Below are 14,172 nucleotides of genomic sequence, written 5' to 3' on the forward strand. Positions count from 1 at the left end.
TTAAAGAGACAGTATACACCAATTTTCATTTAACTGCATGTAATAGACACTACTACAGACAAGAATATGCACAGATACTGATCTAAAAATCCAGTATAAAACCTTTAAAAAAGACAAAGACAGATTATATAAAAAGGAGCCACAGGAGTCTGTAGACATCAGTATACATCTAAAACTTTGGGGCTTGGTTAGAAGTCTGAAAATCAGCACAATGTTATTAAAAAAATAAGCAAAACTATACAAATGGATCATCTACAATACATTAATGCAAAGAAAAATCAAATTTAATTGCACATAGATTAATTACATCTTTGAATAGAAACATATTTACAATATACATGTATAGGCAAAAATGCTTCTAGTAAAAGTTATCACATTTTTCTCTCCACGTGCATGTGAAGCATAGCTGGATATTCTAAGTGCACAAGCATTTTAAATACTGGAGTTTTTATAGGAGCCCATCATTTTCTACCGTTCCAAAAGTAATTCCACACACTAAATATTTGTTCAACGTTTAATTAATTTTAAGACTTTTATTAAATGTAATGTCTCTGACACCATTCATAATATAGAGTTTTCATAAATTCTACCCCAATATCATATGTTGGAAACTGCACTCAAAAACAAAACGCACACGCACACAAGTATCTACAGCATATTACGCTTTATCCATATATCTATTCATGCTCTATATTAGACAGTAAATAAAACCAACAATTATTATTTTTATTTTTTTTATTACAAATACAGATGAAAAATAAAATCACAGCTGAATGCATTAACATGAGCAAAACAATCTTGACTTTTTTACTAGTACATCAAGTCCAAATTTGCATTTCTGCACATATCATAGTATGATTAATATTTAAGAATGTCTTCAAAATATATTAATGTCTTCACTGTACATTTTAAAAAGATTCTGCTAAATCAGTGTTTCTCAATTCCGATCCTTGGGACCCCCTAACAGGCCACATTTCCTTATATCTGAACTAGAGCACAGGTAAAATAATCAGCTGATATCAGGTTAGTAACCATGGTTACTGATCAACTGATTTTTTTCACCTGTGCTTTAGTTCAGATATAATGAGGACTGACATTAAAAAAATGTGCTAAATCAATGAGTCATTATACAAAGAAAAATGGAAAACCCTTAAAAACACTGAAAATGTGCCAGATTAGATAACTTTCCTTGTTTATTGCATAGTAAATGTTCCATATACAAACAAAATAAATGTGTTGGTTGACATTGGCTTTTAAATATCATTTTTGTATAGAAACATTAAATGAACATGTCTGGCACCACTTCTAGATAAATATAAAATGATACGTTTTTAAAAAGGCCCATTATTCAACACATAAAAGTATGAAAACAGCAAAAAGGAATGTACGGGGTATATTTGTAGCCATTTGCTCAAGTGTAAGTCTAGATCTTGTGTTGTAACTGTACTCGTATTGCCTACTTATAAATAATAGGGTTACTGTTTTCTTAACAAAACTTTCATCAATAAAAAATTAAGCCCTATAGACAAACGAGCTTTCACCTTGTTTTACCTCATCCTCTTGTTTGACCAAGCTACCAATCTTGGACATATGTGTATTGATAATAGGTAACTTAGAACACAAACAGCTCTTCTTTTTCATATATTCACTTTGACTCACTGTCAGTGCTAAAACAAGTTTGTTTAGCTAAACATATTATCTGTTTCATAGTCTCACACACACACATCTTTTTTTAATTAAAAAAAAGTTCTAAATTTTAACATTGCTAACCAATAGTTCCATTCTCTTAAGCTTGCGTTTATTTTTTGGCATTGGTTTGTCATACATGCCACTTTTAAGTAAATGTTCTTTGCTATGATGTATCTGAGCACCATGCTGCAACTGGAACGAACACAGGGCTTGAAGAGGGCGGAGGATAGTCTGTCAAATAAATCACAGGAGGAATTAGTAAAGTAAAAAATAACAAGAAACATTGTTAAACATTTTTTTTGTGCTTTCAATATCTGAAACTCACAAAAAAATGCTGAAACTACTAAAAAGAACATAAGACATTTACATCACACATGACATCATCAGTGACATCACCTAAGACATCACACAGCCTCCTCTTCAAGTAGTCTCTACACACCCTCTTATTCCTCCCTCCCTCAGACAGTGCCTTCCTTACCACCATCTGTCTCTTACAGCCTCGTTCTTATCCTCTAATCCCTTCTTCTTTAAACACAGCTCCCCTCACATATCAGCCCTTGATAACCTTTTCAGTCCTCCTCCCCCTTGCACTGCCTCTTCTCATCCCCTCTTCTTTGCATACAATTCCTGCTCACCTAATAAACCCAACTCATTTCTCTAATGGAATTAGCTATACTGTTACAAAAGTTGTTTTTATTATTATTATTTATTGCAGCACAAACTATATACATACATATAAAATGTTCACTAGTGATGTTAAAGATGATGACATCAACAATGTTATGTTCCCAAAAGGTGATTGGAGGGGATTTGTATATTAATTGTATATTAAGTGTGCCTAAGGGATGTTTCGGTTTTCTTGTTTTTTTGTGTAATATTTATATATCATGTCAGGTTCCTGTAGTTAAGGTGCCTGTGAGATATTCAGCACAGAGCCTTGCATCTGATGTCGGGGGTGTTTGTGGTTTCAGCGTGCTGACTGCTGTTGAAGGTCAACCTGCCTGTATGCACCTTATTCATCAAAGGTGCCACCTGTCTTGTGAGTAGTTTTCATACTTCACCTGCTTTCCAATATTGTATGCAATCAAGTTACACTATGTGGCGCCCCTTGTCTTGTTTGTGTTAATCCGCATTAAAAAGCCTGAACAAAACAATGAACATCAGGAAGATTAGCAATTTTCCTATAAAACAATACATAAAGGGCAGAGATGTGACCCTTCAGAGAACTGGCAGAAAAAACCTTTATCTAAACCATTCTGTAGAAAATGAAGAATTCTAGAAATGCCAAAAGAATGCCAGGAATAATCATGGGTAGTCCACCACAAAATGTAAGTTTTCCAAACTTTGTGATAGATCTTTCTTGAAACAGGCTTGCGGGCCTGAATAATAGTGTTAATCACAGAGTCAGAGAATCCTCTATGACTCAGAACTAAGCTGTCAATTAATACGCAACTAAGTTTAGACATTTTAGATCTGGATAGAAAAAGGGACCTTGAAACAGAAGGTCTGGCCTTAGAGGAAGAGGCCACGGTGGGAAACTAGACATTTGGACCAGCTCCGCATACCAAATACACGCTGGGGCTATTAGGATTACAAATGACTGTTACAGTTTTATTTTGGAAATCACTCTGAGAAGCAGGACCAGAGGGGGGTATATATGAGCAGACTGGTAAGACCAGGGAAGTGCTAGAGCATCCAACACCTCATCCTGAGGATCCCTGGACCACGCAAGGTACCTGGGAAGTTTTTTGTTCAAATGAGAGGCCATAAGGTCTATTTCTGGTAGGCCCCATAGTTGTACAATCAGATAGAACACATATTTGGGGAAAGACCACTCTCCTGGATTTAGGGACTAACGACTGACAAAATCTGATCACCCAGTTGTCTAAACCTTGGATGTGAATCGCAGAGATGAGGCGGAAATTATTTTCTGCCCAAGAAAGGATTTGAGATACCTCTATCATGGCTAGGGAACCTTGAAGATAGACATAAGCTACTGCCGTAATATTATCTGTTTGAAAACGGAGATAAGGCTCCCTTTTCAATAGGGCCCAAGCCTGAAGGGCCCTGAAGAGAGCACAGAGTTCCAAAATATGATTGGTAACCTCTCCTCTTGAGAATTCCAAATCCCTTGTGCTGTCAGAGACCCCCAGACAGCTCCCCAACCTGAAAGACTGGCTTCTGTGGTGATCACAGACCAGGTAGGATGAGCAAAAGAAGCCCCCTGAATAATAGATTGGTGATTTAGCCACCAAGTCAGAGATAGGTGCGTATTTGAATTTAAGAATATCTGTTTAGATATCCGAGTATAATCCTTGCACCACTGGCACAGCATACAAATCTGAAGAGGTCACATATGAAATCGAGCAAATGGAATTACATCTGAAACTGCAATCATGAGGCCTATTACTTTAATACACAGAGCTACTGAAGGGAATGAGAGAGACTGGAGGTTCAGACAAGCTGAATCAATTTTATTTATCTCTTTTCTGTCAGGGAAAGAGTCATGGACACTGAATCTATCTGAAAACCTAAAAAGGTGACCTTTGTCTGAGGAATCAATTAACTCTTTAGTAAATTGATCCTCCAACCATGTCTTTGAAGAAACAACAATAGTTGTGTTGTGTGAGATTTTGCTAAATAAAAAGATTGAGCTAGTACCAAGTTATAATCCAGGTAAGGAAATACCACAATATCCTGAACTCTGATTACAGACAAAAAAGGGCACCTTGGTAAATATTCTTGGAGTTGTAGCTAGACCAAACTGAAGAGCAACAAACTGATGATGTTTTCCAGAAAAGAGAACCTCATGAACTGGTAATGTTCAAACACCTAGATTACGAGTTTTGCGTTGCAGCTTTTAACGCTGAAAAAATGGCAATTTCAGCGTAAAAGCAGGAACGCACTATTGGGAGTCGCGTCGCTATAACTATACCTCAAGTATTTAGCCTGTAACTCAACGTCAATCCCGCACTTAAAAAAATGAAATTTTTGTGTGCGATTTCCATAGCGCCGGTCATAACTAAACTGTTACAAAGTACTGTACACTAACACCCATAAACTACCTATTAACCCCTAAACCGCTGCCCTCCCGCATCGCAAACACCATATTAAACTTATTAACCCCTAATCTGATGCCCACCCACATTATGGCTATTAAATAAACCAATTAACCCCTAATCTGCTGCCCACCCACTTCGCCAACACTATTTAAATATATTAACCCCTATTCCGCCGCTCCCCAACATCGCCGCCACTATTATAAAGTTATTGACCCCTATTCCGCCGCTCCACAACATCGCCCCACTATAATAAAGCTATTAACCCCTATTCCACTGCTCCCCAACATCGCTGCCACTAAATAAAGTAATTAACCCCTAAACCTCCAGCCTCCCACATCTCCACCACTAAATAAACCTATTAACCCCTAAACCGCTGGCCCCCCACATTGCAAAACACTAAATTAAACTATTAACCCCTAAATCTAACATCCCCCTAACTTTAAATTAAAATTACAATATATCTCTATTTAAATAAATAAAAACTTACCTGTGATATAAAAGTAAACCTAACATTAAACTATAAATTAACCTAACCTTACTATTCTAATAAAATAAAAAAACTACCAATGAAAATATCTAAATTACGGGGGGGGGGGGGGGGGGGCGTGGTTTGGATCGGTTGCATTTGATGAAGCTCCCTAAATTACCCTCCAAATTCTTTACTTATCTACATAGATGTAAGCCATCTATCCTTTTATTTGGAATCCTCAACTACCTCACATTGTGGTGACTTTGAAATACTGAGCTCATCACTTTTATACTATCAGGGATCTGAACGCACTTCCTGGAAAGCTGCACGGTGAGCGTACGTCATCCCCCCCCCCCCCGGGCCACTCGGGTTAAAGCGGCTGACTACCAGACCACCCTATATATACACCCTAATTTGACCATGGAGGAGAACATTCAACTACTTCAAATACAAGAGCTTCTCATGAAGGTTGAGCTGCAGATGCGATACAATTTCCGCGACCTTACAAACATAATCAGAGACATGCCCGGTCAGGGAGCTGCCAGTATAAATAAAATGGCGGAGGGAGAAGCTTCCTCTCAGCACGTAACAGCACAAACCGAAGCAAGTATCCCTCATTACGCGGCAGATATTAAGCAGAGATATCTACTCCAGCCTGAAAAGATCGCAACTGAAAGGAACCTCATTACACCTACATGGGACTCGAGGACTCATCATAACAAAGTAGGAGAAGGTGTTGCTATGCAGCAGAAAAATCTTCACGCAGAATCCTTCCTTGCAGACCTTCAGGATGGTGCGGCCGGCCTCCTGACCTATGGTAACGCTATTTTAACGGCAAGGAGCGTTGATAGCCACGGGAAGAATGTGGAAACTTCCGACATTTTGATGTAAACTTTGGGACTCTAAGAGCACATGTTCAATTGGGATTATTTATTTGTGAGGACATCAGCTGTCTGAACCCACTCATTCAGAGGGGGCCCCTAGTGCAATGGATTCAGACTTTCTCCTGGTGCTATGAGGCACAAGCAATGACCCAATTCTCCACTACAGGAGTGAGCTAATGGAACTAACCATTGGACTCGCCTCAGATATATTGTTAACCTAGCACACTTTATATTTGCAACGTTTAGTTTCTTGGTCCAAGCCCTTATTTCTATTTCCACAACTTCATCTATGCATAGATAATTATATAAAACCCTGTATTGCTAGATGTATGGCTTTTGCGTTCTGTATCTTGTGGCATATTATTTTCTTTCACTACCTTAAAACACATAAGCAGTGCATTTTTACAGCTCCTCATAATGCTGCCCTGACCTAATTTCAGATAGTCTCCTTTTATAACAGATAGTACCTGAAGCTTCCCCTTAGCAGCATGATCTATTTAGGTATTTACCTTCCATAACATTGTCACTGTCTCTACAATAGGAGTCTGTTTTAGCAGCCACCAGTGAACTTTACTAGTTTCTCTCATACAAACTACTGACCTTCTTAGGATTCATATTGCTGAGACATAATAAGCCATAATAGAAGCTCTTCTTATCTACTACTAGCCAAATATTATATGGCCTTAAACGTATACAGGTTGCTCATAACACAGCGTGTAAAAGTATATCTAAATATATATATAAAGGCATTGATAAATTCTTACTACATTTCAACTTATTCAATATAATTTTTATCTTGACTAGCTTAGGTCATCTATTGCTCATTTAAAAATATTTAATCCTATATGTACCCAAAGCCCCATTGATCTCCATTGATTGTGCTTTATTATTTTCCTTTATATGCTATGTTAAACCACTATGCGGCACAAGTAATGAACCAATTCATTTCATAATTTCCTACCGGATTCACCTCTGATATATAATTAACCTAGCGCATTTTATGTTAGTAACGTTGAGTATCTTAGCTCCAGCCCTTATTTCTATTTCTATTTGAATGACTCCATCTATGTAAAGACCAGTGTAAAATGCCTTGTATTGCTAATTGTGTGACTTTTGCAGTGTGTATTTGGTGGATCCCTATCTTCTCTTGCTGCCATAAAGTACCTCAGCGGCTCTTCCCTCCAGCTTTCCATGTTACTGCTCAGGTTTAATTTTGGGTATACTTCTTTTATAATGTATACTATTGGAAGCATCCACTAAACAGCATGATATATTGGGTATTTACCTACCATAAAGTTGTCAATGTCACTACAGTGTGAGCCTGCCCTAGTAGAACCCAGTGTAATTTACTGGTTTTCTCACATATGAACTACTAACTTCAATATAAATCCTATTACTGAGACATTAAGCTTTAATAAGAAGCCCCTTTTACGCGTTTTTCACCAATTACTATTTAACCTTAAAGGTTTAAAGGGTGCTCATAGCTCGGCATGTAAAAGCGTATCTAGAAATGTATATAAAGGTGCTGTTACACTCTTACTGTATTCCAACCTATTTAATATAATTGTATCTTGACCAGCTTAGGATATCTATTGTCTGTTAAAAATATTTTATCTCATGTATGCCCAAGGCCTCCTAGTTTTTCATTGGTGGTACTGCATTATTTTCCTTTTAATGCTATGTTAAATATACCAGAGCGGCTCTTGTCCGCTGCTTGTTTATATATTCTTTAAACCCTCCTCCAGAATATTGAAAAAATTTATCTTTAGGTCCAAGTGTGGCCTTGCACTCACAGGAGAAGTTTCTCTCTTATATCCTGAAAAATTAGATTTCATTTTAACCAGTTCAACACAACCACTTCTATACATATATTTCATAATATGCTTGTTGTTTTTGTTAAAACATTTTTACAATTTAGTTTTTGTAGTGTTTGAACATATTGACTTTGTTGTATGTACTACAAATCTCAATAAAAAAAAAAAATCTAAATTACAACACTACAAAAAAATTTAAAAAATCTAAATTACAACAAAAAACAAGTTTACCAAAATTAATTAACACTAAAATCACGAAAAATAAAAAACACTAAGATTACAAAAAAATAAACAAAATTATCAAAAATAAAAACAACTACACCTAATCTAAAAAAAATGCCCTAAAGAAATTAGCTCTTTTACCTGTAAAAAATACAAAGTCCCCCCCAACAGTAAAACCTACCACCCAACCAACACCCCAAAATAAAAAAAAAACCTAACTCTTAAAAAAAACTTAAGCTACCCATTGCCCCTAAAGGGGCATTTGTATGGACATTGGCCTTAAAAGGGCATTCAGCTCTTTTCCAAGTGCCCATCCCTAAAGTAAAAAAAAAAAAACCCCCAAAAAAAAGCTTTATTTAGTGGCGCAGATGTGGGAGGCCAGAGGTTTAGGGGTCAATAACTTTATTTAGTGGCAGGGATGTCGGGGAGCAGCGGAATAGGGGTTAACATCTTTATTATAGTGGCGACGATGTCAGGGTTCGGAGTAATAGGGGTTAATAGCTTTATTATAGTGGTGGCGATGTCGGGGTGCGGGGGAATAGGGGTTAATCATTTTATTACAGTTGCGGCGATGTCGGGGAGCGGCAGAATAGGAGTTAATAACTTTTATTAGTGGCGGCGATGTCGGGAGCGGCAGATTAGGGGTTAATAACTTTATTTAGGTGTCGGCAATGTCGGGGGCAGCAGATTATGGGTGTTAAGGAATTGGGGTTTATGTTAGCGTGTTAGGTTTAAACGTAACTTCCCCCCCCCAGACATTATGGGGTTGCGTTACGGCGATCTCTATTACTCCTTTCAGGTGTTAGGTTTTTTCTAACATTCTCTCTCCATTGATGTCTATGGGGGAAAGCGTGCACGAGCACGTATTCTCAGCCTTGGATTTTGTGCAGTATGGAGCTTAACGCCACCATATCGCTCGCACAAGGAGGCTTTTCAGAAACTATTAATGGCAGTGCTATAGAGGGTGAAATAACGCAACTTTTGTTTAGCGCAAAACTCATAATCTAGGTGTGAGACAAAAAGTGACCTTGTTGAGCCAGTATGTAAATATGCCCTTCTTAGATAAGATTCAAGTTTGTTATCTAAAGGGTCTTTAAAAAAAGTACTGTCTTCTAGAAGAATACTAGTGCATTTAGCCAAAGTGGAAATGGCCCCATCAACTTTGGGAACTGTTTCCCATAATTCTTAGTTAGTAGCAGGTATAGGATATAGTTTTTTTTAAACCTCGAAGAAGGGTTAAAAGAGATACCTGGTTTAGACCATTCTTTAGCAAACATATCAGATACAGCATCAGGTATAGGGAAAATCTCAGGGAGATTGACAAGAATTGTATATACTGAATTCAAACGATTACATCATTGTCATTAGAATATTTAGCTTCCTCAAGCCCTAAAAAAAAATTCCCATGAGGTGAAAACATGGTGTTATGAGGCAGTACTCCCTTCACATCCCTTTAACAAGCACTGTACTCTGAGAGGAACCGGGCTTCAATATGCTGTGAAGCGCATTTCACTGAAGAAATCAAGCACATCATTATGCTTCAACCACCTCCAACGGAGGCAAAGTTTAAAACTGTGGTATACGTGGTGTGTGTGTGTAGGAGGGGGATATAGGCTTTTGAGGTTTGGGAAACTTTACCTCCTCCTGGTAGGAATGTATTTCCCAAACTTAACAGCTCATGGAATCTCGACACCTATATAAAAGAAATATATTTTTCCAAGCACTTTTTAACTCCTCAGACACGTCTTTTCTGAGGTTAATAATTGATTCTCGGACTATGCATTTCTCACAGACAGACCTGTGCCGACTAAAGCTACAATTGGCCTTGCTCTTCAACTAAATCCTTTCCTTTCCGTTATCAGTGCATAGAGGCTATGGGTCTCATGCCAGTCTGTTGGGAAGGTGTCTGAGGGTATCTAAGACTGCAGGGAATGTCATTTACACAAACACAGGTGCTTCACTCCGTGTGTAGTCAAATAGCAAGCAAAGGTAGGCAGGGAAATAATCCACAATGTCAGATCAGCGGTATTACACACAACAATCAGGAGCCGTACACAAACATATGCAGCTTCGGTGTTTTAGGATTAGACAGTAAAGCCCACTCACAGGGCACTCACCACTCAGGATCGGATGCCTCTATCTTGCGCTATCAGGCGTGAGGTCTTACCCGTACTGATGAGTCAATTGTCCTTTGTCTCCACAACACCTCCACAATTCGGGGACGCTGCTTCCAATAATAAATCCCGGTTCCGGTTGGTTACGCTGTCACGTACTTCCTAGGTGTATTTTCTCAGCCTGCCGCTCAATGTCCACTAGGACCCAAATAGCGAGCTCCTCCTTGCTCACAAGAAGTAAATCGTAGAAAGAAACACAGGTCTGGTCCAGTAGATAAAATCAGTAGTAAACTTTATTCATAACTTTTCCATAAAATAAGGAGAATACACACATAGTAATAGTGTATGCAGGTTCGGTCTTACGCGTTTCGGCGGTAAACTTACGCCTTAATCATAGACCATACCTGAACCTCATACACCTGAAGCTTATAACAAGACGCTTATGCCCTCCCTCTTATTTTTCTTTTACTCAGAAAGATCATGTTCCAAAGCTCTTAAAGGGATATTTTCACCTGTTAATACTTCTTAAGGTTAATGCACATTTTGAACATATTTACTTGTCATATATTGTATTCCTTATTAGAAAACCATAAACCTTATAAGATAATAGTTTCATGAAGAAATCTCAATTTGTCACATTGTGAAACTTAGGTTTCAATTTTTTTTACATAATAGTTTTTCTGTCTACTATATCAAATATTTATCATTTCTTCAATATATATATGTTGACACATATTATTATAACAAAAATAGAAGGAGAATGCCTACTCTGTTTTTTAGATACCAGATATACAGGGAGTGCAGAATTATTAGGCAAATGAGTATTTTGACCACATCATCCTCTTTATGCATGTTGTCTTACTCCAAAAGCTGTATGGGCTCGAAAGCCTACTACCAATTAAGCATATTAGGTGATGTGCATCTCTGTAATGAGAAGGGGTGTGGTCTAATGACATCAACACCCTATATCAGGTGTGCATAATTATTAGGCAACTTCCTTTCCTTTGGCAAAATGGGTCAAAAGAAGGACTTGACAGGCTCAGAAAAGTCAAAAATAGTGAGATATCTTGCAGAGGGATGCAGCACTCTTAAAATTGCAAAGCTTCTGAAGCGTGATCATCGAACAATCAAGCGTTTCATTCAAAATAGTTAACAGGGTCGCAAGAAGTGTGTGGAAAAACCAAGGCGCAAAATAACTGCCCATGAACTGAGAAAAGTCAAGCGTGCAGCTGCCAAGATGCCACTTGCCACCAGTTTGGCCATATTTCAGAGCTGCAACATCACTGGAGTGCCCAAAAGCACAAGGTATGCAATACTCAGAGACATGGCCAAGGTAAGAAAGGCTGAAAGACAACCACCACTGAACAAGACACACAAGCTGAAACGTCAAGACTGGGCCAAGAAATATCTCAAGACTGATTTTTCTAAGGTTTTATGGACTGATGAAATGAGAGTGAGTCTTGATGGGCCAGATGGATGGGCCCGTGGCTGGATTGGTAAAGGGCAGAGAGCTCCAGTCCGACTCAGACGCCAGCAAGGTGGAGGTGGAGTACTGGTTTGGGCTGGTATCATCAAAGATGAGCTTGTGGGGCCTTTTCAGGTTGAGGATGGAGTCAAGCTCAACTCCCAGTCCTACTGCCAGTTTCTGGAAGACACCTTCTTCAAGCAGTGGTACAGGAAGAAGTCTGCATCCTTCAAGAAAAAACATGATTTTCATGCAGGACAATGCTCTATCACACGCGTCCAAGTACTCCACAGCGTGGCTGGCAAGAAAGGGTATAAAAGAAGAAAATCTAATGACATGGCCTCCTTGTTCACCTGATCTGAACCCCATTGAGAACCTGTGGTCCATCATCAAATGTGAGATTTACAAGGAGGGAAAACAGTACACCTCTCTGAACAGTGTCTGGGAGGCTGTGGTTGCTGCTGCACGCAATGTTGATGGTGAACAGATCAAAACACTGACAGAATCCATAGATGGCAGGCTTTTGAGTGTCCTTGCAAAGAAAGGTGGCTATATTGGTCACTGATTTGTTTTTGTTTTGTTTTTGAATGTCAGAAATGTATATTTGTGAATGTTGAGATGTTATATTGGTTTCACTGGTAAAAATAAATAATTGAAATGGGTATATATTTGTTTTTTGTTAAGTTGCCTAATAATTATGCACAGTAATAGTCACCTGCACACACAGATATGCCCCTAAAATAGCTATAACTAAAAACAAACTAAAAACTACTTCCAAAACTATTCAGCTTTGATATTAATGAGTTTTTTGGGTTCATTGAGAACATGGTTGTTGTTCAATAATAAAATTAATCCTCAAAAATACAACTTGCCTAATAATTCTGCACTCCCTGTATTTAAGAATTTCTTTACAGAATAGGGGATAAAAGGACATTGTTAAATTGGCTTTGTTGTAGATATAAATTATATTAATCGTGCTTTGATATAGATGTACTACATCAAACAGGTATAAAAATATCTAAATAACAAGCAGCAACAATGATAAAAGGAAAGCTGGTTGTAATAAACAGATTAGTGGCAGAGAACCTAAGCATAGGCTTATTTATTCTTTATGTTGTTTATGTAAACAGATATTATGACCAGCAGTTAATAATATCGTGTTCAGAATTAAACCCAAGTGGAACCAGAGTCTTAAACAGAAAGATCCAATAGGCTTCCTGTTTTTTCAGAATATTTAAGCGATCACCTCCTCTATGGGACCTTGGTATGTGTTGAATAGAAGACCAACTGGAAAAATTTAGTTCTTGATTATGCTCTTCAATGAAATGAGTAGCAAGAGCAGAGCAAGCAATATTTTTTTCAATATTATACATATGTTCGCGAATGTGAGTTCTTACGTCCCTGGTGGTCATTCCAATATATTGTTTCCTGTGCTCTCTGCACTCAATGAGATACACCACATGGTCAGTTGAACACTTAATGCATCCCTTAATATTGTATTCGATATCTGTCACATAAGATTTACATTTTTGAGTGGTTTTAATATATCCACAGGCCCTACATCTTTTAATTCCACATTTATATGTGCCATTTGTCTGTAAACATGCACTTCTTTCTCTATCATCTTTCAGCTTATTTGTCTTTAACTCACTTGGGGATACAATATTAGCCAGTGACCTACCTTTCCTATATACAAATTTACAACCTTTTTCAACCACAGGTTTTAATATTTCATCTCCATAGATTATTGGCAGATATTTTTTAACCATCTCACAGATCTTATTATATTGATTAGAATACTGGGTTATGAACATGGGTCTGTCATCCTTACAGATATCCTTTGGTTTATCAAGAAGAAGACTAGCTCTCTCTAGTCTATCAACTTTTTTACTGACACTCTTAATTTGATTAACATTATAACCCCTATTCTTCATTCTCTCGGTTAACTCAGTTTTTGCTCTCTCATAGCTGTCAATCTTTGAACAGTTTCTTTTAGCACGGATCAGCTGACCTTTGATAATCCCTTTTGTAACATGTTTAGGGTGATTACTTTTTGAATGCAACAATGCATTTCCAGCAATAGGTTTTCTATACAGATCTGTCTCTACTTTATAGTTTTCATCAGCTATTAGAACCAGATCCAAATAATTGTTTTTTTCCCGATTCCAATCGGAGGTAAAACTCATACAGAAATCATTTTTATTTAGATATGATAAAAATAGATCTCTCTCTTTTTCATCCCCATCCCAGACAAACAACAAGTCGTCTATAAATCTCTTATATAGTCGAATGTGTGGTCTGTATGGGTTATTATCATTGGTGATTATGGTCCTTTCAAGCCAACCCATAAAAAGGTTCGCATAAGAGGGCGCAAACCGCGCCCCCATTGCGGTACCCTTTTTCTGCAAGAAAAACTCCCCCCTGAACATAAAATAATTATGCTCAAGGAGTAA

General features: G+C 37.8%; 1 protein-coding gene across 3 annotated transcripts in view; it reads right to left on the reverse strand.

The window, feature by feature from the left end:
- Positions 1-717: 717 nt before the first annotated feature.
- The window catches only part of DTWD2 (DTW domain containing 2), a 916,318-nt gene continuing 902,863 nt past the window's right edge, over positions 718-14,172 (reverse strand). For all 3 annotated transcript variants that reach the window (XM_053701584.1, XM_053701582.1, XM_053701583.1), the window contains exon 7: positions 718-1,920. In XM_053701584.1, coding sequence (XP_053557559.1) covers positions 1,750-1,920 — 171 coding nt within the window. In that variant the 3' untranslated portion in view covers positions 718-1,749. The remainder of the gene's footprint in view (positions 1,921-14,172) is intronic.

Source organism: Bombina bombina, chromosome 2, assembly GCF_027579735.1.
Source record: "Bombina bombina isolate aBomBom1 chromosome 2, aBomBom1.pri, whole genome shotgun sequence".
In the NCBI taxonomy this organism is placed as follows: Eukaryota; Metazoa; Chordata; class Amphibia; order Anura; family Bombinatoridae; genus Bombina; species Bombina bombina.